Raw genomic sequence first — 13,449 nt, 5'->3', positions numbered from 1 at the left:
TTAATTCCTCACCCGCCCAATTTTGATGGTAACCGAATCGTAATGAAAAAAAGAAAAAGTCAAACTTACGAGCAAAACACGTGGCGATACATTATTCGTTATTTAATTACTTGAAACTACGAAAGGGCTTGTTATTAATGGGCTTTATTGTGAGTTATTGGGCTTGAGGTATGGTCATGTAACGATGTGAAGAATGAGGAAATAAATTAATTCTTTTTTTTTTAACAGAGGAAGAGTTTAATATTTACTGCATAACATATTATTGATTTTCTTTTATCTGATCACTTTTCTAAAATAAATATTTCTTAAATAAAAATATTATGTGGAAGCTGGGTCTAGTGATGCACAATTATCGCTGTTAGTAGAATCATATCTAATTATTCTCATAATTTGTAATTACATATATTTGTAACTTACTAAAATATATTGAGTTTGAGGTGTTCATATTCATGTTTTCTTTAAAGAATGAATTGATTTCAGGTATAAGAAATTGTAGAAATAACTAAATTACAACCATTTACGGGTTTTTATTCAATAGAAAGGGTATTTGTTACAATCACTTCTAGCTAGCATTATATTTTTCATGGCATCCGTTGTGAGTTGGTCATCGATGTTGTTATATTTATGTCAAACTAATTATGTAATTGAGTAACTCTATAACACGGACTTTTCTTTTTTGGCCTTCCCAAGTTAAATTGTTATGTGTGGTTTTGTGAAATAGTCACAATCAATTAGTACGACAGAAAAATTCAAAATAACATATATGCAATGTATATATAGACATATATAGTACACTAACATAATATCAAGATCGTACTATGAATGCATAGCTACCATAAGTTTATTATCTACCATGTGATTCGTGTCCCTTTGTATTTATTGGTACACCATGCTTCTACGTGTCTGATTCTATTTCGCTTTCGTCGTTTTGAAATGTATACTACTAGCTAAAATTTTCCATGATTAAATCAACCGAATTATTAATTCACTTATACACAACAAATTTATATTACTGAATAAGACATATACTGTATATAACAGTACGCTATATTCGTAAACCTCAAAGATTTCGTCAATCGATTAATTACATACATTTATCCAAGTATTAATTTTAGACACAAAACGGATCAAGTGGAAATAAAACCCTAGAGTACTTCACTTGATGTGTAGGCACGGCGGACCTGCACACATTGCAGCCTAACTGAACAATGCTTTCATATATATAATTCGATAAAGTTTGATAGATACATACTCATAGTGTCGTTCACATATAAAAGAACGACAAAAACAAATACTTATTGCCATTACAGCAACTAGTCTTGTGTCATCATGATGTAAATTTCAAAACTAAATCACATATACAGACAGACAACGATCGAAATAACTCTAACTTTAGATACGATAAGACTAACTCCTACTTCTTTTTTTGTTTTTTTTTTTTCTGATAACCAAGGGACTGTAGATAAACATAGGTTAATCAATCAGTAATAGCGTCTACATTTGTCAATATATAATGAAGAGAAGATTATGAAATCCTAACCTAAATTCATATACCGAATTTAATTTCCTTATTGTAATTTGATTACCTAAACGAAGAACTTTCTTGTTGACTTTTCTTTATTGATTATGAAATGAAGTATACATAGATTGTGTTTTACAAGGCTTATATATCCGACCACTGACAGGTTAACTAAATCTCTCGATCTCTTTAAAAATCTCTAACAAACTAATTTATGAGTATACTACATTAACATTGTCGCTCGTAATTTGATATGACTGGACTACTACTTTTTGGTTAACTCCTCCTACTTATTCTTTGATTTTGGTTATTAACATATATACTGTTAGAAAAAAAATATAGTCCGGATATATACTGCGAAGAAAAAAATATAATCCGGCAATCTCTAATATATTTATGATAATGGAATATTAACTCTTTTCTGTTTTGATTGATGTTTGCACAAGTGGTGGAAAAGGGAAATCCCCGGATAAAATTTGATTTTACGAGACGATTAACGTGAGCCTAACCTTCGGTATTTGACTTTTTCACTCAGTCGGACATTTTTTAAATCTTGTTATATACTTATATGTATAAAGTATAATCAAGTAACAAGTCCTGAAAACAAAATAAAAATGGTGGCCACGAAAAGATGACCATTTATATATATACATATATATACAGTATATATATATTTAGAAGTCATAGAAAAAAAAGTGGTCTTCTGAAAAGAAAGGAATGGTGGTCCGAATTCTTTCTTTATTCCGATTGTCCTCCAAGAACTTGTTGCTTACTAAGTGTGACTCGAGATGTTACTGCATATCAATATACAGTGATGATCCCAAATCACCACCTACTCTTCTTTGAATGCTTTTCTCTTGCTATTTAATTTGCCTTTCATCAGTGTTATGCTAAATTAAGGACAAAACAACTGATCAAAATTGTCCTTAATTGCATGCCCGGCCCCTACCTGACACAATATCTTTAGATTCTCCCATCTTCGTCAGTCCATCTCTCCAATGGCTTTTTGTGGGGGCAAGCAACTCGCATTTAATTCTTCCTTAACTTAATTTCTTGTTGAAATCATACGGCAGTTTTATCTATAAGTTTATAACCAATGTTCATTCCGCTAAGTGTTTTAATAAGATGGACATATCAAGAAAGTTTATGAAATGTCTTTTGATTCTTTATGATTTAGTTTACCAATGTAACCATGAGACCAATTAAAAAAAAACCCATCAAATTCACAAATTCAAATACCACTGCAGATAAGGAAAAAAAAACTAAAATTTTTGTTCTGATTCACATCTAAAAAAAGGTCGTTTCCACTTAAAGATACATTGGAGTAGCTATTAGTTAAGTTCATCATATTGGATGGGACAGCTAACAATCTTTGACAAGAATCAAAATGCATACGTCGTTGCATAGATATGCAAGTAGTGATGTACACGTTCATATCTTTTCAGAGATTGTAGATAATTAGCCTATGTATGTAATATTATGATCATGTATGCGTGGGATTGCATCAACCATTAATTTGAATGTATTGATGTCTTTTGATTTTCATTGTAATAGAGCGTATCATATGATTATGGCAGGCACAGATATCAGTGCTCCACCTACCTCGCTTGTTCATGACTAGCTAGCTATACTAAGAGTAACTTACCAACTTAATTTTTATTTTTCCTAAGATTAATTTGGGTTACAAATTAATGTGTCCACATCTTTTCTTATATTTGTTTAATTAACAAAATATTCAAATGGAAAGCGAAAGAGAAAAGACAAATATTACTCAAGATGAGCCACATGAAAACAAAGTTCTGGTACAATGTACAACACACCATAATGTTTGATTTGATTTGGCATGAAAACCAAATTTCTAAAATTACGAAATTAGAACAATAAAAAAAATGTAAGATCAAGTTATAACCCAGAAATAGAAGGTGACACCCTAATCAACTAAATGTTACTACAAGACAGTCGTAAAACAGAAACTACAAATAGTCTGGACTGTGTACGAACTTTATAGTTATTATTCGATCTGTTTTCACGATCTTCTTGTTGTTCTTGATCATAGCATTGTTAGGACCCGGTTTGAATGAATTGACAAAACAAAATCATATGATCCTGGAAAATACAGTTAAGATATACGTTACATAACATTATACATTCATTAATAAATATACACACTAGCCAAGATCAAAGACAAAATAGTTTTGCCAATTCATTGTAATTAACGCCCTAATCCGTCAGATACCCTATATTAATCCGAGAAAAATATATAACTCGCACCCACTGTGTATACATATATCGAGATGTAAAACAAAGGAAAAATATTGTGATTATTAAAACTAATCAAGAGAGAGATTTACCAAAGATTTAGACTTAGACGACGACTATCTTCAAGTTTCTTTCTCCGGCTATAGATATTTTGTAGCCGTCGGTTGTTGATGCAGCATCATCAAGATTCTCATATACATATGAAAACCCTAATTTTTAAGAGATTTTTCAATTTCCATGTGAATCTTAATGGTGCTGCACCCACAAACAACGACTGATGTGCTTTCTTCCATGGATCCGCGCGCCGAGAAACTTGTATAAATTAAATCTAGCTACTCACACAAGAGATAGAGATGTAGTACATATATATTATTATTCAACTAATAGGATCTATGATTCAAGAAGCGAAAAGTAATAACTCGAGGTATATCAATATCATAGATCTAATCTTATCGATATCTCTCTCTCTCTCTATTTTATTTGAGAAGAGGAAACAGAAGAAGAATGAGAAAAGTAGTCGGAGATGAGGAAAGTAGATAGGTGAAGTAGAGAGAAAACCTCAAGAGTCTAAGGGCTGACGTGTCAAATTATTAGTGGTTCTTTATCGTCATAAGAAAAATGTGGAATATTCTGTTTTTAGACCGTAACAAACAAATTTTCACATTCTATAGGGAAACAAATTGAAAATAGTTGTGTGAAAATATAAGCGATGTACGTAATAGGTCGAAGATAATATGATAATATCCAAAACTGACGGTTAGTTAGCTTTTTCGATCTGTGTCGATCAAACAACGTCTGATCAGACACAACAAACCAATCTTGTAAACTTTTCACATCATAAATGCAGCTAATAAAACTATTATTTATGAGACCAGAGTACGTACACATACATGGGTGCAGTGTGTATACGCACACAAGACTAGTTGTTTAGAGAAAGAGAGAGTGAGAGCTAGGTGCAAGTGAAGGAGAGGCTGAAGTGAGGTATTTATAGAGACGAGCAGTGACCTAGGTAGACTGAACCGGACCGAATCATGTTTCTGATTCATTGTCTCTAAACCGATCCAACACTTTGGATCTGAGAGTCCGCCGCAAGTCCTTAATACCAAATATTAATTTTGATATGTCTGTTGTTAAAAAAAAAACTTTGATATATGGTATAGTAATATCAATATTCGATTAAATTCCGCTAATACATAACATTTATGCTCGAACATAGACTGATAGACATGTATAAGTATAAACTTGTTGACCAAAAACGACATACTATATGGACATAATTGTATATGTTTATTTTTATTAAAATTTACATAACTAATTTGAATATTTTAAAACGTCATAAATTAAGGATGTTATTAACGAATTTAAATAGAACAAATATGTTTGTGTTACATGATGATGTTCAAAGAGACATGTTCAGAAAGAAGAAGAAAAGTTCAAAGAGATAGCCAATTAAACTACGCTAAACTTACTAGTTTTCTGGTGATGGTGGGTTAACTTTTTATCTTATCATCGAATCTCAGCTCATCTAAAGCGTTGTCGAATATTCCTCCTGATACCAAGAGAGGTCATTAGTATTAGTGTAATAATACATCCACCAATCAGATAACATAATATACATATATATAATATCAGGTTTATACATATATCTGTTGACTTAGAACTGAGTGTAAATACACGTAAAGTGCCTGAGCAAGTTGATAAACATAGTACACATCAAGAAGAAAGAGAGATTCCTTGTCTCCCACACTTTCACCTGAAGATCATCAAAAGCCACAAGCCTGTATAAAATTAGAAATCAAACCCACTATGCATTTTACTATTTGTCCTTCTTTTTTGTTAATAAACATAACTAAATTTTATCACTTTCAAATCTAAAAAAATATACACAATAAAAGTGTTTCATTCTCATGGATCCCACTTCTTTCTTTTTTCTTTTTTTCCAGTGAAAGTGATGTCTTTTCTCCTAAAGTTGAAATATTATTTAACAATTTTTACGGCTTTGCTGATGTGTAAAACTCTTTATTAATAAGTAATAACAAACCAAAAACAAAAACAATACAAGAATAGTCAAAACAGTAGCAGTACTACTACTAACTAGATAAGATATCCGGTGTATTCGGATCTTAGAATAATATATATTTTTTTTAAATTGAATAACTCGATTATCTAAGAATGATATGTGACGTCAAAAAGAGAGAAATGAACGGGTTACAGAAAAGACGAGATGAGTCCGCCGTACGTGAAGAGAAATGGTCATCGTGTTATAACTTACACGAATGTGGCAATTACGATTAGAAAACTTTTTTTAAGTTGATTGATACTTCTCATATAATTTGTTAACTTTCCTATTTTTGTCATAGCCACCAAATTGAAAAGAAAAAACAAAAACAAAAACTTTGAGATATAGAAAATAATTGTTTTCTTCAACATTGTACCTTGTAATTTTTGTTCCAAACGTTATCAAAAAACGTCATGATGACGCAACGATACACTAGCTAAATGATAACTCAGAGATATTTATCATGGATATCATGACACCATGCATACAGTGGTTCAAGAGAAGCAAGGATTCGAATTTCGACAGCATCTTCGACTGTAACAAAAATAATTAATTCTCTGGAAGGCTTTGAGCATTAACCTTAAGTATAAGATCACCCCTGTAACCCTGTTATCTCAAATATATCATGATTGATAAATTAAACATACTAAACTATTAAATTATTCTCGTCTGTATTTATGAGAGACTGCATAACTGGTAAAAATATCATCAAATCAAAGTTTTTCAAATGCGGTTAAGGCACCAACCATTTTTTTTTTGGAAGGCGGGATATTGGAGCTAGCATACGTCTTGAAATCATAGCATCTCGACTAGACTATAGTTTTTGTAAAATATTCAAAATTGTTAGAAATACTCGAAATTGGTATTAAAGTATTAAATAATTGTCATAGTAAAAAGCTTCACAGACAATTATTTTGTTTGGGAAGATGAGTAATCTACCCATATCATGGCAGACAACCTGGTACCTTTGCATCGGTCCACATTTCCATATGTTATATATAATTGAGTTTTTTTATTCCATGTCACCGTATTTTCTACTTTAAATATTATTTACACAAAATTAGTATAGTATCTTTTTTTTTTCGTTTCTTTAGGTATAACTTTTTGATGACATTAAATAGATGGTATATTAGTTACGACTTAACAGGAATCACAAAGTAAAAGTATAATACTATAATAGATAAATGTCATATACTAAATCTACTTTTATCGGAATCTCTCGGAATGTGCAAAAGAATATTGGGTTAGGTTTTAAAAATGTTTAAGCACCACTCGAAATTTATTCAATAATCCAAGTGGTATTGAGATATTAGTTTACAACTCAAATCTTTTATGTATATGTTAGATAACACTTGTTCTCCTATCTTGACAACATATATAGTCATTCTAAAGCAAACTCAAGCTAAATTAAAAGATTTTCTTTAGATGTGCGGATGCCTATTTTTTACAAATCTCAGTTTTTGGCTTGATTATAGATAAATTCAAATCAAAAAAACATCCATAGGTTGAATTTTCAAGTTGTATAATTTTTGTTTAGATATAATATAGTATTATTTTGTATCAAATTTAACTAATAGTCAATTAAATAATAGAACCCAAAATATGAATGTATTTTTTTTATTAGACCATACAAATATTTTGTAAATCCAAACTTTTTGGCAATTTTATTGCTACCGTCTTGTTTAGTTAATTAGTGATCGTAAGGTCAAGAAGTACATCTGTCCACATGGGAACATGGATGCTTATAACTAATCCACATGATTTTATAGTATAGTTTTCTTTTTTTTTAGTTTCGAAGTTTGTCTGCTACGGCTTCGTTTTTATATAATCACACACATGCAAGACCTGAAATGTGATATCTTTACCAGCAAATTTTCATATGTATTCAATGTGTCCCTCTAAAATATAGAGATTACGATTTATCGACAGGGCCGTGCCTAGCTATAGTGTAACAAAAATAGGCATCAACCTCAAGCCCCTACATAATATATGAAATTTTGGTCTAATGCTTTTAAAAAAATTTCATTTATGTTTTCCACTTGAGTTCAAAACCAAATTCTTATATAAAAAAATAAACTTTTTTTTCTTTATTTTTATTTATTTAAGCTCTAAGAATCCTAACTATTTTTGTTTTCTCAAATGTGTTTCTACGAAGTCTTCTTGTATTTGTATATTATAATTTATTTTTCATGTTTATAGTGGTGTAAAAATTGATGCTAGCTTAACTTGCTATATTTTGATTTTGTTTATAACATTTATAAAAACTGATTCTTGTTTAGTTTTCCTGTTACATGAATATTGGTTAATATTTATGTTCTCTGGATTTGTAAAAAAAATTCAGAAAATGCTTCTATATGAATATGGTGTTTAAGAAAAAAAATACAAAATTTAAGATCTTTTAGATATATGATTGTTGTTTTAGACCTCTTTATTATTTTTTGTCTTTATTATTTATATGTGTATATAATTATCTGTTAATTATCAGTTTAAAAAAAAAGATTACACTTTAAAAGTTGCCTTACTCGACTATTCAATCTACAGGCAAACTGTTTATCGAGAAAGAAAATCTATAGCTAAAAATCTACTCGCTTGAGATCGTTATCATATCATATGCATTTAAAAATAGCAAAAGTAAACACAATTACGTACGTTTTATGTTAACATCACTATTTTCTTAGTTTTGATTTAACATTTTGTTATTCTAGGCAGGTGCAAAATACTATTTATAAATAGGGAATATGTACTATGATAGTAGGTAATATGATATGAAATACAATTCCTCTCTAGATTGTTTTGCTCCAAAACTGTGGGCTGGTTAAACTTAGTTTATTGATTAATTAATGCGTGATTAGGTCATCTAAACATTGTGACTTGGATCTCACGTGGATCAAGCTTCTTGTATCTTTTTTATTGTAAAGCAAAATTTTATCAAATTTTATTCGCACGTATTTTCTATAGGGATATATGGTCAAGTTATAAAGTAAAAGCTGGCTAGAGTGAAAAGAAAAACCTAAACTATTATTCTATTATAAAACATCAAAACCCTAAACAACCATGAAAAATATCTTTTGCGTACCCTCTAAGCAGAAAAATAAAATAAAAAAGAATTGCTTCTTGGTATGTAAAGATTAAACACGGTAAAAAGTTGGAGCCAAATGACATGGTTTTACACTGACAAAGCAACGTAAAATTGACAAAGTCGATAAAAGAAAAACCCTTATTTGGCACGAAGAAGTGTAGAGTATTAGAGTGATATCACATTCTGGATAGTGGATATGTGAGAACAATCTTACTGTGCATAAAATTCCAAAACAAAACAAAAAAAATCGCTTTGAGTCGAATTGGATATTTTATCTCTGACGAGAATTTTAAACAGTGATGATCTGATCACTCTTAGAACATCTATGTACTGCTACAGCCTACAGAGCTACTGCTACAGATTTGATTATTTTTGTAGTAAGTGTTAAAATGACCTCAGTTAGCTGCCATGACTTTAGGGATGTCAAAATGGATTAATACCCATGAGTAATCCGAACCCGTCCATTATATTAGTGGGTAAGGGTTGGATTTTTCTACCCATAAAAATAAATGGGTTTGAGTGGGTTACCCCAAATGGGTTTACAGGTTTAGTGGGTTAACCCATTAGGGTTACAAGTTACCCATGGATTATGGTATAAATATAAAATATATATATAGATATATATGTAAATTACTCTAAGAAATTAGAGAAGATTAGAGTTTTTTCTTGGTAAATAAGAAATTAAAATTTTATATTACTTTCATAAATAAGATTATTCTTCTTAGTTTTGTCTATTCTTTCTTTTATCAAAGATTTTTTACTTGTTTAATTTGTTATTTGCATGGATTTGTTATTTGTTGTCTATGTTATTTAAAAATTTAAAAAACTTTCATTAAATTTAATAATAATATTAAAGATTTTAATTTTTTTAAGTATTTCATTATAATTTTTTAATTTGTATATGGGTAACCCATTTAACCCATTTAGTCAATAGATTCTAATCCAGGTAATAAATGGGTACCTTAAAATCCACCCACTAAAATCTCGAATCTACATGACTTCATGGAAGCTCGCAAGTCTCGATACTTTTGGGCCTGTAATATAAACATGGGCCTGGGCTTGTTACTGGGCCTATCTAATGTTGATATTTTATATTTTAGCCCTTTAGGCACTTGTAGTGTGTTTCACCCTTCTCGTGCGTGGCGGAGCAAACTCAACTACCATTTTAGGGTTTCGTCTTGCCATTAATATTCTTGTGAGAGGCTAAGGAAACAAAACTACGATTCAGATAATATATTTTTGGGAAAATTCAGAGTTCCGTCAACAAGAACAAGAGAGAGAGAGAGAGAGAGAGAGGTAATATGATTCCAATTCGTATAATTCTCCGATAGGTTTTGCTGAATCGTTTTAGATTTTTTTTTGTTTGTTTGATCGTTCACCTGAATCCTGCTTTGTTGTCGTTTTCCGTGAGTAGACGAGTGTAAAAAAAATGGCTGCGAAAGAAGGTAGTAGGATTTTTGTCGGTGGTTTATCGCCGGAGGTGACAGAGAGAGACCTTGAACGAGCTTTTACCCGCTTCGGAGATATTCTCGATTGTCAGGTACGAATACGATCTTGTCATTTGTTCTCTGGTGTGTGTATTAGGAAATTATAAGGAATTAAACATGATGAGTCTATCTACTTGTGATGATTGTGATTAGTGATTAAGAACGATCACACTACTTTGTATGATTCTCTTTTTTCACATATTGATTGTCTTCTTCTTTTTTTTTTTCCTGGATGCTGGTTTTGTATCACTGAAACACTGTAGAGTGATGAATTAGGGATTGATATTGATCAGAGCTACATGGGTCAAGTTGAGAAACTGCTCTGTGATTAAGAATTTTTGGAATATACAGTAATGTTTTAGTCTCTCAGGCAAAATGATTCACAGTTTTGGGATTTGTTTCACGAGTTTGGGACTGTTTGATCTGGGAATCTTTTTTAGTTTGATCTGGGAGGGAAGACTGTTTTTCGTAACTCATGATTGAGCTCTGTGTAATTCTTGAGCTCTCTAAGTATGCCGACACTGGGTTATGGTTTCCTTCCTGAAAAAAGTTCCTTGTTACTGCTCTTACATACTGTGTGAAGATCCTGAAATTAACAACTTTAGGAAGAAGGGCTAGTAATTAGTTGTTTTTTTAGCTGGGCTGGGATTCCTGATTTGGTTTTGAGTGGTCAATTTGAGATGCTATTCAGTTCAGGCCAGTGTCAGCGTTCTCCTTCAGGTGGTGAAGATGTTTAGTATCCCCATGCAGTTTATTCACTGGCTAAACGCACTCTTTATACTTCCGTAATTACGTTTGTGTAGTCATAGTTCTGAGTAAGCCCAGCCCACATTCAGCTGTCTCTCTGCAAAATTTTGTTTCCTCCTGATACCCTCAACGTCAGTGCTAGCAGTTAAGGTACTTCAGCGTAGTATGACATGCCGATGGAAAATTACTTGAAGCAGAGATCTCAAGGTTTCTATGATCATTTGGGACTACCTCTCCTTTTCTTATCCCAGATTTCTTACTTGTCTTTCTTGTCGGCTGTATGCTTTAACATCACCTCACTTCACATGCCCTGTGTGGTTAGTAGGAGTTACATGGATTTGATATTTTCCTTCCTTTTTGTTTCTTCTCCAGCCAATTAAAATGGTTCTTGTGCCTGGGCAACACATCTTCTAGATCCACAAACCCCAATTTTCTGCGCTTATCTTTTCTGGAAGCTTCTGAAACCTGATAAAGTTCTTTGTGTGAGATGGAATTCTGTATTTCTGATCTGTTGGCTGTGGTGCTATGTAAAGAGTTGTCAGCTCCAGTAGATCTGAATGACTTTGGCTGGATCAATGTCAGATGATTTCTGCATATCGAGAAGAAACAGATGTTTGATCAGGAGTGAAGTACAGCTAATTCACTGACTTCGTTTTGTCTGTAAACCTTTTTCTCTTTAATTTTGTAAATACATCACCTAGCTGTAGAGAATAGGGATTAACTAGTATACCGTTTAAGGGCATTACTTGAGGAAGTTATCCTTTTGAATTGAGAAAAAGTTGTTAGTGGTGTCTCCTACCTCTGCTTGAGATTGTAGACTTGCTTTAAAGCTGCTTCAGTTTCTGGGGATCTGTATTGTGTTTTGCTCTGAAGTTGAGGTTGATTGACAATTTACTACACAAAGCAGGGTCACGGTGTAATGCAGTGAACCTTGAAACCGATGGGTGTTTCAGATTTTGCAATCGTTTCATTTTACTACTGCCCTTCTAGTCAGTTTTAGCTACACGTATGCATATATCTTTGGGGAAATCAGCTTTTGTGGTGTGTTGTGTATAGATCATGCTGGAAAGAGATACCGGTCGTTCACGTGGATTTGGGTTTATCACTTTTGCTGATCGCCGTGCTATGGATGAGTCCATCAGAGAGATGCATGGAAGGGACTTTGGTGATCGGGTTATCTCAGTGAACAGAGCTGAACCAAAAGTGGGGAGAGATGATGGAGAAAGTCATGGCTCTAGAGGTGGCAGAGACAGTGGCTATTCATTTGCTGGAAAAGGAAGCTTTGGTGGAGGTGCAGGTGGAGGTGGCCGTGTTGCTGAAGACGAATGCTTCAAATGTGGACGGGTTGGGCATTGGGCCCGTGATTGTCCGTCTGCTTCTGGTGGTCGTGGTGGACCTGTTGGCGGTTATTCTTCTCGTGCTCCTGCCTTTGGAGGATCTGATGGGCGTGTTGACCGTTATGCTGACCGTGACCGCTATGTGGACCGTGAACGCTATATAGATGATCGATATGATGGTGCTGCACGCTTTGGTGCTAGAGACAGGTTTGACAGCAGAGAAGCCTACATACCTCGTGATCGATACGGCAGTGACAGGTTAGATTTAAGCAACTCAATAACTGTATGTTTAAAGGTTATCAAACTGACATGCTTTCTTACATATGTTAAAAATCTATGATTTGACAGGTATGGAGCCCCGGCTGATAGGTTTGCAGGGGGTGATAGATACAGCCGTGGGTCAGAACGTTATCCTCCAGCGAGCTATGACAAAGCCCGGTCCTTTGAGAGAGACATAGTCCCGAGTGCAGGGGGTGACAGGTACAGTGGTGGTAGAGCGGGTGGGCCCATACGCGGAGGAGATGAGGGAAGAGGGTTTAGAAGCAGAGCCGGTGCTCCTTATGAGAGGCCGAGCCGAAGTGGGGGTGGTGGAGGAGCTTATCCGTCGTCCTCTACATTTGACCGTTACTAAGTCATGAATAAAGAGTGATTTGATGCTTTGTTAGGGTTATATACACTCAGTCGTATGTTCGTGTGTGTAATGAATGAACGTCTCTGTAAGCGTTCTAGGTGTAAAAACTTTTTTCATATATTAGTTTGAAGAACTGTTTAGCTTTGTATTTTGGTTTGTTTTGGAAAAAAACATTACATGACTTTTGAGCTTGAGTTTTTTACTTTTTATGTTACCGTGCACACATAATTAGCCTATTTAGATGAGGTATACGCGCAGGCTTTTTCCTAAAAAGGATTAATTATTTGTGTGATAACATACTGCTAGTTATGGGAAGATGATGCTTATTTAA

The 13,449-nt window shown here is 33.1% G+C and overlaps 1 protein-coding gene and 1 long non-coding RNA gene across 4 annotated transcripts; one reads left to right on the top strand and one right to left on the bottom strand.

Moving 5' to 3' along the window:
• Positions 3,277 to 4,709, bottom strand: LOC109126039. Its single transcript, XR_002033117.1, has 2 exons — positions 3,871 to 4,709; positions 3,277 to 3,625 (listed from the first exon to the last, which is right to left on the bottom strand). It is a non-coding gene; the product is annotated as an uncharacterized LOC109126039 (long non-coding RNA).
• Positions 10,063 to 13,312, top strand: LOC104708690 (glycine-rich RNA-binding protein RZ1C). 3 transcript variants are annotated; one of them, XM_010425294.2, is made up of 4 exons: positions 10,063 to 10,212; positions 10,331 to 10,456; positions 12,207 to 12,745; positions 12,836 to 13,312. In XM_010425294.2, exons 2-4 carry the CDS (start codon positions 10,346 to 10,348, stop codon positions 13,116 to 13,118), a joined length of 933 nt encoding a protein of 310 aa, XP_010423596.1. In that variant the 5' UTR covers positions 10,063 to 10,212; positions 10,331 to 10,345; the 3' UTR covers positions 13,119 to 13,312. The 3 variants fall into 3 exon arrangements, with proteins under 3 accessions (XP_010423596.1, XP_019084523.1, XP_010423597.1); XM_019228978.1 differs by lacking the exon at positions 10,063 to 10,212 and having other exon boundaries at positions 10,232 to 10,456; XM_010425295.2 differs by lacking the exon at positions 10,063 to 10,212 and having other exon boundaries at positions 10,365 to 10,456; positions 10,667 to 12,745.

The sequence above is a fragment of the Camelina sativa genome, chromosome 8 (genome assembly GCF_000633955.1).
Source record: "Camelina sativa cultivar DH55 chromosome 8, Cs, whole genome shotgun sequence".
Classification (NCBI taxonomy): Eukaryota; Viridiplantae; Streptophyta; class Magnoliopsida; order Brassicales; family Brassicaceae; genus Camelina; species Camelina sativa.
Note: the sequence above shows the minus strand (reverse complement) of the source record. Positions and strands in the feature narration are given on the sequence as shown.